The sequence below is a fragment of the Mesoplodon mirus genome (genome assembly GCF_964341445.2).
Source record: "Mesoplodon mirus genome assembly, chromosome: 4".
In the NCBI taxonomy this organism is placed as follows: Eukaryota; Metazoa; Chordata; class Mammalia; order Artiodactyla; family Ziphiidae; genus Mesoplodon; species Mesoplodon mirus.
In genome coordinates this window covers 17,960,397-17,973,175 of record NC_138979.1, presented here as the reverse complement: position 1 = coordinate 17,973,175, position 12,779 = coordinate 17,960,397, and the positions used below count along the sequence as shown (strand labels likewise).

The 12,779-nt window shown below is 41.9% G+C and overlaps 1 protein-coding gene across 18 annotated transcripts in view; it reads left to right on the top strand.

Annotated features, from left to right (window-relative positions):
• PARD3 (par-3 family cell polarity regulator) overlaps nucleotides 1-12,779 on the top strand; it is a 629,984-nt gene that overhangs the window by 241,453 nt on the left and 375,752 nt on the right. For all 18 annotated transcript variants that reach the window (XM_082620041.1, XM_082620034.1, XM_082620050.1 and 15 more), the window contains exon 3: nucleotides 754-934. In XM_082620041.1, the coding sequence (XP_082476167.1) occupies nucleotides 754-934 (181 nt within the window). The remainder of the gene's footprint in view (nucleotides 1-753; nucleotides 935-12,779) is intronic.

The window sequence follows — 12,779 nt, the reverse complement described above, 5'->3', positions numbered from 1 at the left end:
CTCTTTCTTTCAACCCTGTTCCTACTAACTCCCTGTAGCCTACCCATCTCATTAGTTTCTTGTATCCTTTCTTTGTTTCTTATGCACAAATGAGCAGATGCTGCACGGTTGTTAATATACCCTTTTTCCCATATGAAGGGTCCCTTATACCTTTTGCTGTATAAACTATGTATCATGTATATGCATTATATATAGGTATATATGCACTTTCTTTTCCACTTGATATATCATTTACAAAAAGATTTAAATCCACTCCATCCCCTTTAGCATTCTGTGATATAAAACCATTTTATTTTTATTTTCACCCAGAGAATTTTGCATATGAAGTGTACGACTTAGAAATATAAAAATAAAGCATCAAAACTCAGGGCTTCCCCGGTGGCGCAGTGGTTGAGAATCCGCCTGCCGATCGAGGGGACGACGGGTTTGTGCCCCAGTCCGCGAAGATCCCACATGCCGCAGAGTGGCTGGGCCCGTGAGCCATGGCCGCTGATCCTGCGCGTCTGGAGCCTGTGCTCCGCAACGGGAGAGGCCACAACAGTGAGAGGCCCGTGTACCGCAAAACAAAACAAAACAAAACAAAACTCAGGGCAAGACTATTTCTTTGAAGTTTCTTTTCCTAAAACGCAACATTCTTGGGTGTGTACATATCCATATTTTTCCTCTGTAGATTTACATCAAAGGTGGTGTAAGTTTTTGGTTGTCATTTTAAATGTCTTTGTTTATAATTGCAAATTTACCTGTCATTTCTAGCTGGTAGCAGTGTTTGATGAGCAAGACCCGCATCACGGAGGCGATGGCACCAGTGCCAGCTCCACAGGCACCCAGAGTCCGGAGATGTTTGGCAGTGAGCTCGGCACCAACAGTGTTTCAGCCTTCCAGCCTTACCAAGCAACGAGTGAGATCGAGGTCACCCCTTCGGTCCTCCGTGCCAGTGAGTGCATATTCCGTCTTCACTTACGGGGATGCCGACTGTGTTATCCAGCCATGCTCTTGTGAATGGAATTCATTGTCTGTTTATATCAAAAACTGATTAAGTTTAGAACCTGGGCGAGTGTCTTTTGCAAGAGAGGGAGGCAAGATTCTTTACGGTTTCATAGATTGGCCTTACTTTACTTTGGACTGGTTGACTTTTAATTGCTCACCAAAGGTAAATAAGGATAATAGTTAACGTTATACTACCTGCGTTTTTCTTTCCCTATGTTTTGTATGAACACTAGAACAGATAGTAATAACCAACATCCCACCACTGAAACCAAACACAGTGCGTTGGATTGACCATCAAGTTGGTTATGACAGTTACCTGAACTTCATCTGGAGAGCAGGGGCTGAAGGGACCTCAAGGATTGTTATCTTCAGGGATCTAGAAGAGCTGCTATTAGATGCTCTCAAGAAATGAAAAGATTGGACTTAGTGAGTTTATAGTAGGAACCCTAGGATTCCTAGTGCCCGAGTTCTGGGACACGAGCTTGAGGAATTCTGTAGCCATTCCAGCCAAGCTTACTGTGAAGAACTTCTGCTAAACATTCTATTTAGCATTTGTAATTGTATAATCTTATCATTGAGCAATGGTTAAGACTAAGAAGGCCTATTTCAAGACATTTATAACTTAAAAATCATTTATCTTTGAGGCACATCTCTCTAGAAACATTTCAGTTTTTCAAGTGGAAAATTTAGTCTTGTGTGATGTTACTGGTAGTCTTCAGTAGATCTTCACATAGAGATAGGTAATAATTTATAAAATAATATATAGAATATAGTTAGATAATTTTTAGAATATATAGTTTATTCTTATAAAATGCATCATTGTCCCCACTTTTCACATTGGTAGCAGTCTGTAGCGTTTTGGTAATTTGCTTCTAGATGTTCATAAACTATTTCTGCTTCCACTGTCCCTTGAGGATATATATATATATATATATATATATATATATAGGGGGGGAGAGAGAGAGAGAGAGAGAGAGTATATATATATGGGGAATAAGGAAAGAACGTCAATTTAACAGTTGACAAATCTGACGATCCATCAGAAACCACAGGGAAAGTGTGCCATATAGAGATGTAGAGGATTGAAAGGCACATTGCATGATGGGATATGTACATGATGCCCAGGGGATCGTGTATGGTTGCAGACCAATGTTAACCACTTTCTAAAATTGCTTTCTATCACCTGGACAAGAATAATCGTAGTGAGAGCTGGGCACAGTGGAAAATGTTTCCAAGGAAGCGTGGACAGGAACAGCCACTGTAAGGTGTTTTAGCTGGACCTTTCCTTATATCCAGGAGACGTAGGTTGTTTGTGCACATACATGAACAAATATATTTTAAACTGATTTTGTGGAAGTAACATTTGATTACTACATGGATACACTACTTAAAAAATGTTATGTAGGGGCCTCCCTGGTGGCGCAGTGGTTGAGAGTCCGCCTGCCGATGCAGGGGATGCGGGTTCGTGCCCCGGTCTGGGAGGATCCCATATGCCGCGGAGCGGCTGGGCCCGTGAGCCATGGCCGCTGGGCCTGCGCGTCCGGAGCCTGTGCTCCGCAACGGGAGAGGCCACAGCAGTGAGAGGCCCGCATACTGCAAAAAGAAAAAAAAAAAAAAAATGTTATGTAGGATTTACTTTGGGCAGTGTTTTTCAAAAGGTGAGGTGTGTACCATGTATGGTATGTGAAGTAATATGTAGGGGGTGTGCAGGTCATTTTCTTTTCTTTTATTGTATACTAGCTCATTAAGTCCATGCCTTAATGATTATCTGCTTGGCACAAGCTTGTGTTTAAGAAATGGATTGCCTAGTTTTGATTTAAAGATTTTAATGAAACAAGAGTACAAGGATTCATAGGTGCCTGATGTTTGGAAAACAGCGTCTTTATGTGAGTAATTACACCTTAATGTATATAATGAAATACAGAGCTTTTGGTTGTGTTACTGTTGTGGTTTTTTATTCATGTGTTTTACAAAGCAAGGTGCACCTTTAATTTAGCTGCACCTTAAAAATGTGTTGGAGGAAAGGCCCGTCCTGTCTTTAGGTTAAGAAGAATTTGAATGGCTTGCTGCCCATCCATTTATATCTTTTTTTTAAATTTATTTTTTACTTTTTGGCCACGCTGTGTGGCACGTGGGATCCTAGTTCCCCGACCAGGGCTCGAACCCAGGCCCCCTGCATTGGAAGCATGGAGCCCTAACCACTGGACTGCCAGGGAAGTCCCCCATTTATATCTTTTGACTTCACTGACTCAACAAGATTTTTAAACCACCACCACCCATATTTGGCTGGATCTGTGTGTTAAAATTTAAATGCTGTTTTCAACCCCAAACATCTCTTTTACCTTGTTTTAACTGAGAAAAGGAAGTTATATTTGAAGCATATGTGTTGTCTGTCTTGCAGTCATCAGTGGGAAAATATGCAAATATCCAGAGCAAGAAGCTCTGAATTTTATTTGCTAATGTTATTTAGATTTTATGGCCTTGGTAGGCACTGGGTAAATGCGTGTTAAACATCTACTAAATACAAGGTTTGGTGACTATGTGAAAGTTACCCAATAGCTATGAGTCCTTTTCTACAGTATTAATACCATTCATTCGGAAATAAAACAACAGTAGGTCTGTGCTGGCCAGACCTTACGCTAGGTGATCAGAGTTCAGAGTTGAGTTAATATGGCCTAGTCCTTGCCATCAAGGAGTTTATGTTCTTCCTCTTTTTCAGATATGGAAATAAAGAAACCAACAATATGTAGAGATTTGTTCAGTGATGGAATAATCAACTCCAGTTAGGGGCATGGTTAATAAAGGATTTCAGATATATAAGCCTCAAAATTTATCTTGAAGAAATAAAGTGATAATTTTCCTATGAATGAATTAACTTATCACCTCCATTCCATAAAAAATTGATGGAAGCTAAGAAAACTGTGGAAGTATTTTCCTATGACGTGAAAAAAAATTAAAACGTTTTCCTCCCAAAGTTCATTTTCCCCTTCTGATTAAGAAAAGTAATTTAAAACATTTGGGCCTCCAGAAGTGCTGTGGGCCCTGGGCATTGGACCTTCTCTGCCTTAGGACTGTCCACACTGGAGAAATGCAGCAGTTTTCCAGCCAATAATGCCATTTTAGGGAGTGGTGCATAATGAATATGCTGATTTGACATCAAACCCTTTGAACTGTTCTGGCATTTCTTGGAAGGTCTCTGCATCCTTCACGCATAGATAGGTATACTTCAATTTAAAGATAAGCAGATATGGATAACCTTATAATTTTTTTTTTCCCAACCAGACTTTTGATAAGTTTGGGAGTATAGTCTACTTTATGCTTTTAACATGAGCTTGCTGTTCAGATACTCCTTTCTAGGATGGTGGTTTAGCATATTCATGGTTCAGAAAGAGTAAGGCAAAGCCACATCATACAAGGTCAGCAGTCTCACTCAGCTTCAGTTTGTTCTTCTCCAGGTACCTGGCCCAGGACTGTGAAGAGTAAAGGAGATGTTAGAACTTCTGACACACGACAAGCACTAGAGTAACAGGAGATTATAGACAGATGCTGGTGATAATGATGTCTCTTGAGTGCAAACCCAGTAGTTATGGGTGTTCTAAAGGCGTGAGGAGTTACAGAACCCAAGTAAATAGGACATGTCTTCCTGGATAGGAAACATTGCCTTTCTTAGGTAGGTGGGGTGGAGTGCTTTCATACAGGGTCAAAGTGGAACCGTGCTCTCTCTTTTTTTTTTTTTTTTTTTTTTTGGCGATATGCGGGCCTCTCACTGTTGTGGCCTCTCCCATTGCGGAGCACAGGCTCCGGACGCGCAGGCTCAGCGGCCGTGGCTCACGGGCCCAGCCGCTCCGCGGCATGTGGGATCCTCCTGGACCGGGACACGAACCCGTGTCCCCTGCATCGGCAGGCGGACTCTCAACCACTGCGCCACCAGGGAAGCCCGAACCGTGCTCTCTTAACCCCACGGTTCTGTGATAGATGTTTAAGTGTATTTTTATTGTTCACAAATCCAGTTTTAGAGAGACCTACTGTGCCCAGGAGCACAATTTCCGGAGCAGATCATTGAGACCAAGTCTAGCATTATTTTCCCCCACTTACAATTTTTTTCTTTTTTAATTCTCAAAGGCTTTTTATAGAGATCAGACATTCTCGGGGTAGCCTGGGTAGCCTGGCTTTAGAATGATGGCAGGATTTCTTTTCGTCCCCGAATACTGATTTAATATTTCCTTTGGAAAAGCCAGATTGAAGATTCGAGATTCCTTGGCAGTGGTATATATATGCTCTAGTGATGGAAGAAGTCCTAGAAATAGAATTGCTGTAGAAATTTTGAGAAACAAAGTATCCGATTAGATTGTCTTTTAACATTTTAACCTTTCTGAGCTATGTTAATTTTATAGTTAATTTGTATCCACGTCTGGCAAAATGGTGCTCAAAATGGTGCTCTTTAACTAATTGGTAAGATTTTACTAGCTCCCTAACTTTGAAAACTTACAGAGACATCAAGAACTGCTGTACAGGGCTTCCCAGGTGGCGCAGTGGTTGAGAGTCCGCCTGCTGATGCAGGGGGCACGGGTTTGTGCCCTGGTCCGGAAAGATCCCACGTGCCACGGAGCGGCTGGGCCCGTGAGCCATGGCCGCTGAGCCTGCGCGTCCGGAGCCTGTGCTCCGCGACGGGAGAGGCCGCAGCGGTGAGAGGCCCGCATACCGCAAAACAAAACAAAACAAAACAAACAAACAAACAAAAAAAACCTGCTGTACAAGGCTTGTGTCATAAAGTTAGGTGCCCCCGACCCCGCCGCCTCTTTCTTGAGCTCTAAATTTTTTTTCTTACTCAGGAATATACGGATTGGTTTTGTCTTGCTCCGAGATCCAAGATCTTTGGTTTAGAGACCTATTCTCTTAACATTACCTGGTATTAGAATACTATTTTCCGGATTTTATTTAAACATATACTGAAAATAGAAATAATATTCCTATTGTATTTCCTTTTAACTTGTGAAGTGGAGCGTGGCATACAAATGGCATTCTCAGTATTTCAAATAATTACCTTCTTACTGTGCAAGTTCTGTTCAGCATACAAAACCCATCCAGTTTTGTTGTAGATGCAATCTGATTATTACATGTTGACAAGGTCATATATCTATTAATTGGATTGGAGATGGGATACAAAATTGCTGTAATTATTGTAATTTTCTAGCTAATTGCAGGGTTGGTGGTGAATATTTTACTTCTGCAAAATGAAAAACAGTATTCCATCAGAAGTTGTTTTATGGGGTTGCAGACATTCTGTTTCATATCTTTGGTGCATTTTGCCCACAAAGTATCTCTTTGGTATCTTTTTTGTGTATCGATCCGCCTCTGAATGTCAGAGCGCTCATTGGCAGCGATCAGTGGAAGCAGCAAAGACAGAGATCCTGGAGTACTCTCAGCTACCTCTTTGTTCTGGTTGCCACAGTACCTCTATTGTTTATTCATAAATTGGAGTACTCTCCTTTCAGACTTACAGTCAAGGTTGGATGGGTCAGATCCCATTGGAAGAGGACTCCTCTGATCTGCTCCGCTCTCTTGTCACCTGTGCACTCAGAAATACTCCATGAAATGAGCGTTCTTCACTACATTCAGACTGTTTATGTGTTCTTTGCTGGCATGAATAATTAAGTGAATTATTGGTCAGCCCACTTCACATTGTAATACGGGGCTTATGTTGCATGTTCTCTGTCTTTTGTATTTTTTTGCTTTATTTAAGCTAAGCCAGCTTCTAAGAGCTGGAAGCCGAATTGGCATTTTAAAAATAATGGTGTGCATACAAGGTGAGTGTGTGTGGAGGGTTGCAGGTGGCGGGGGGGCCGGGCTACTGAGGGTGGTGTTGGAAGCTTGCTGCCGAGGATGGTGTGAGCAGACTGATGTTTATTCCCTGCTGGAGTATGAACTGGAGGCGCAGGTGACAATTGCCAGGCTTAACGAGCAATTTGGCAGATAAGACGGGCTGTCAGGCGTCAGCAGTTCAGCAGCAGGCACGCTGTCTGCGGACCAAGATGCTTGTTCCAGAGGTGGCATTTCAACGCCATAAAGAAAGCCTGCTTTTTTGTTGATAGCTGGTGTCTCAAGGATGTGTGTTTCATCCCTCAATTTTCCAGGGAAGGAACCAGCAATCAACATATGGTGATTTTGGTTGCAAAATTATTTTTAAACTTGCCTTTTCATGTGGTCATCCATTAAGAAAAATGGTGGTGGGGGGGAACGACAAGATATATTTTCCCCACACCAGAACACAAGAAATGTTAGGTTTTAAAATGGTAATAAAATGTAAGCGATCAGTTGCTTCGTTGGGCTGAAACATTTCATCTGTGGTCTTTACATTGGAACTTAACACTCCACAAGGTAACAGTGTAGTCTTTTCATCATACTGTGTCATTTATATCTGCTTCCTTTACCCAGGAATCCTTTCCTTCCACAGAGCACACGAAAATCTAGACATGTGCATGGATTCTCCCCACAGAGGCTATGAGTATACTGTATTGCATAAGGGACGCTGGGGACAGGTTTCCACATCTTTGTAGGATGGAGCAGTCCCTTAGGAAGCCTCCAGGTCCATCTCCCCTATTTACCATCAGGAAACTGAGGCTCAGTGGAGTGAACTAACACAGACTGTGCTTATGGCATAACCATACATATCACACCTCTTCATATTCAAGACAAGTGGAGTTATTGCCGAAAATGTATGGACACTTACTGTATGTCAGGCTACCGTTGTGGCATTTCCAGACACCAGACTTGAAGTCAGAACATCTTTGCACTTCCCGTCTGACACTAGTATTTCCGAGTTACCTTTCTGCGGAATAATCATTTGCTTCCTACATTGTTTAATTACATCTTTGTGAAGTACTTAATTAAAAAAAATCTCCACACAGATGTATACAGTATTTTACACTTAATAATGGTGACTGTTGGGCCACTGGGAGGAGGAATGTATTTTAGGAACTCTCTGCCCCATGTAATCAGATGGACTTTGGCCTGTAGTTAGCGGGTGGTCCTTGGTCATTGAAAAGGCTTCCTGTAGTGTTCACAGCACCACCTGTGTGAGACCTCCACACCCCAGGCCTTATGGGACTGGAGCCCTTGTGCACAAGGTCTCTGTATCTGTCACACCTGCTGAAATCTAGGGAAGAATAGTTTTACAGATCCCTTCCCCACCCCACTAAGATTTCTCCACTGTCCAATCACTTCTGTATTTCTCACTTCTTTTTGTCCTTGGCTAGTATATTTTACTTGACCCTGAGGCCTTGCCTTGCAGTCTTGCCTTTGTATGGGGATATATCGTACGTGTCCGATTTTTTTTCTATCTATCAGGTGCAGAAACGGTTACTGACACTTGAAAGTTTGTAAACGTGATATAGCTATGAATATATTAAGAAAGTACAATTTAAATCGAAGCAAGAAAGCCCATTTTCAAATGGCAATAAGAAGTGCATTACATAGAGAAAATAATTGTGTGAAAATGTTTGAGCAGACACGATTAGACTGTAAACAAGCTTTCTTTTTTCACTTTCATTCTACATTCTAACCAGGTATCTAGGTTCTTTTTTCTATTAGCACATGTCACAGAGAGGCCCATATGTGGATTATTTTGTCATCATGAAATCCTGGCAGATAACATCTTCTCTTTTCTTCTTGCTGCTCTTGATACAGATCTCTTGTATAGACCTTCTTGAAACTGTGTTTGCTTATTTATTCTTTCATTGCTTTTCATGTCAGAAATGGCTTTGCGTTCCTCGTTCTGTTGGCTGCTGTCCCCAGCTAGAGACCGGCTTCATCTCTCAGAATCGTTGTGTGAGTCCCAAATGGGAAGGGCCCGAGAGGCAGCCCTGCAGGGACACAGAGTGCTTGGTAAACGCGCCCCAGAGGTTTTCACCCCTTCTGCCTTTTCCCTGAAATGGACAGCTAGCGGTCCCTGTGATGGCCACGTTTCGAAGAAAAACCACCTTACATCTGAATCAGTGTATTGATTCATTATACTATTTTGTATTTACAAATTTCATTTATATTGATGTATAAATGAACAATTTATTAATTATTATGTATCAATTCATTGCCTACATTTCAGCAAATTGTTTTTCTCCTCAGTAAAGAGCCTGGGCACTGCAGCATGTGCATATAGCAGCATGAGATCGTGTGCTCTAGGACTCACGTGAGAGAGGACAGCGCCTTCTCACAGAGATCTCTATCTAGCACTTTCTGTGGCTTAGATTTCAGGCTTCCTTTTTTTTTTTTTTTTTTTTTTTGCGGTACGCGGGCCTCTCACTGTTGTGGCCTCTCCCGTTGCGGAGCACAGGCTCCGGACACGCAGGCTCAGCGGCCGTGGCTCACGGACCCAGCCGCTCCGCGGCATGTGGGATCTTCCCGGACCGGGGCACGAACCCGTGTCCCCTGCATCGGCAGGCGGACTGTCTACCACTGTGCCACCAGGGAAGCCCTGATGCTTCCTTTACATATTTGCCTCCAGTTGGCATTTGACAGAACTTAAATAAATCTAGAATTTTTATAACTGCAAAAAAGGGGACTGTGCTTCCGTTACCTCACCTCCTGTTTCTCTCTCTTGTTCTGAAACATGGTCCAGACCGGGGACCTGGCTTATTCTCAGGTACTGTCACACTGCCTGTTCCTTGGTGGAATGCTTTTCCATTCGTATTCTCTCTAAAAGTTGTAGAAAGTTTTCTATCCCTACATTTTTCTACATTACCCTCCATTTTCTGTCTGTTCTGGGGATTAAGCAGCCTCTATGTGTTATTTTTTCGACTCTTTCTTACAGAATTGAGAGTAAATACAGCAATTACAGCAGCTGGTTGCCTGGGCTGCAGTTGTGTTTTGACCGTGTTGTACAAGCATCGTTTTCTTGTCTGTATAGTGGCACCCTAGTAATAAGTCTTTGTATGTACACATACACATATCTATGGCTGATATTTAGTGAGGTTATATATAGAAGGAGTACAGGAGCAGCATGTACCTTCAAGAAAATAAATCATTTTGTAGAGATAATTCCCATGTTTAAAGATGGAAAATTACAACCGGAACCGTCTAGGACCAATCATAATATGGAAAAAGCAGGAGCCAAAGGGCATTTCAGACTGCTACTTTACTCAGCCTATCATCACATTTAATTAAAATGTCAGTTTGTGCCATGGCTGATCCACTGGTTAATTTGTTATTTAGATCAGCTTGAGAAGTGTTTATTTTAAATATAGAATTTGTGTTAATGCATTGGAAAAGAATATTCTCTTGCTTGGCAGAGATGTTGCAGCCTAAAGATTTATGACTTAGAACAACAAAAACCAGCTGGTGATCAGTTTGCATAAGTAGTATGTGGGTATCTACTAATGCTGGGTAATAACCGTTCTTGTGTAATCAGAGTAAGAGGATTGGGAATGGGAGGCAGAAGCAAGGTCAGTGATGAGTCACAGGGGCTTCCCTGGGGGTCCAGTGGTTAACACTCTGCTCCTCCACTGCAGGGAGCACAGGTTCGATCCCTGGTCTGGGAACTAAGATCCCACATGCCACGCAGTGCAGCCAAATAAAGAAAAAAAAGAAAGAAGAAAAGATGAGTTACAAATCATAGAGCAGAACTGCATTGAATCCTGAGAATGGGTTTGTGATCCATGGTCAAGGCTTGGGGATCATGTGTCCACTCTGAGGTGGGTGGGAGAGCCAGGTGGGCAGGGGTCTGTCTGGGCTTGCCCTTGGTGCTTCATCCAGAAAGCTTCCCAGTCTGCCTTCCTCATTTCTGTCCCTCATCGAAGACATGGCACCTCTTCTCTTCAAAATTGGGCAGTTAGTTTGATCAGAGTTAATACATAAATTTTGAAGAGCAGGGTGTTTATAATTTTCTCTGTGTGTATATGTATCAGTTTTCTATTCCCGCTATAACAAGTTACCACAAACTTAGTGCCTTAAAACAATACAGATTAATTTTAGTACCATAAGTCAGAGTCTCGTTTGGATCCCAATGAGCTAAAGTTCAAGGGTTGGCAGGGCTGTGTTTCTTTTGGAGGCTCCAAGGGAGAATCCCAAAGAAGGGAGAATCCATTTCTTTGCCTTTTCCAGCTTCTGGAGGCCACCTGTATTCCTTGCTTGTGGCCCTTTCTCCATCTTCACCATCGGCAACCTTGCATCCCTTTGACCGTTCTTCTGCAGTCACGCCTCCCTCCCTCTCCCTTCTCTCCCATTTTTAAGGACTCATGTGATTATGTTGAGCCCCCCTGGAAAATCGAGGATGATCTCCTCACCTCAGTCTTTGCCTTCATTCCACATGTACAGGCCCTTTTGCATGTCAGGTAACATGGCAGGTTCTAGGGATTAGGATGTGAACCAATCTTTGGGGGCCATTATTCTGCCTACACAATATACAGTTAATATATAATATTAATAATATGAGGTCGTGTGAAAAAAATACCACTTCCGTTGCTCTATGTCTGGGGCATTATCTTTCCTCATCAGGTGACTCTGGATACAACACTCAGTGTCTGACCCAGCAACATTTATGTGATGATCATTTTGATGTAAGTACATTGGAAAGGAAAGTAATGAACATTGGGACAAACCATCTCATTAGAAGTATTCCTCTGAGACCATTTCTAATTTAGGTGAGCCAGATAGAGCAATATTTATAAAACCATCACTCTAGCCATTATATAATTCTGTTTGCTTGACTTTCATGTAACAATTTGTTTGATATTTATCTCTTTTGCATAATTAAAAAGAATTTTCAGAGTATTGAATTTTATACTCTAAGGGAGAATTTTTTTTTTTTTTTTTTGTGGTACGCGGGCCTCTCACTGCTGTGGCCTCTCCCGTTGCGGAGCACAGGCTCCGGACGTGCAGGCTCAGCGGCCATGGCTCACGGGCCCAGCTGCTCCGCGGCACGTGGGATCTTCCCGGACCGGGGCACGAACTTGTGTCCCCTGCATCGGCAGGCGGACTCTCAACCACTGCGCCCCCAGGGAAGCCCTAAGGGAGAAATTTTGATTAGAAAAATTATGTGCAATTTGTGAATACTGAAAACATTGGGCAGTTTCCTTATCTCATATGTACTCTCTCTTCTTGCTCAAGCTCTCCTTCTTACCTTCCTCATGACTTTTTGTATTTGTTTTTTTAAGCTTTAGTTTAGTTTAGTTATGTTCTAGGCCTTCCCATAAAGTATCTGAACAGTGACTTTTAGGATGGTTACATAAACTGACGGAGCTTGTGAGTATTAGATGTAATTTTCATTCTTGAACCTGCATCAGTTCGCATTCTTGAGCTCTTTTAGAAGTTTCTAATAATTCTGTTTTGAATGGTGATAAAGTGACTGAAGACTAGTTCTAATGAGCCTTCATGAACACATTCATCTGAAGACCTTTTTTTTTGGTATTCACCTTGTTTCCTTCTTTTGCCTGTAAAGAAGTGCATTGTTGGGCGTTTACCAATCTTTTAAAGAATTAAAAGTTTTCTAAGACAGCACTCTTTCCTCTTTCTGGGTTCCCTTATACGCTGCTTTATTTTGTGGCTGCTTTATGTACCTCTCTGGCAGTTCAGTTTCTGAATAATGGAATGTGATAAAAGGCTGTTCATATCTGTGAACATAAAATTGCAACAGATCCAAGTTCAAATGTGTACTTGTTCTTTAAATTTTATTTACCAGGGTGCTAATATTCCTTTCATAGGATTTTTCTTTTACACTGAAGAAATGTTTTATAATATTTTCCACTGAACACAACTTTATATATATTTCAATTTTCGCACATTCTGCAAGATTGTAAATT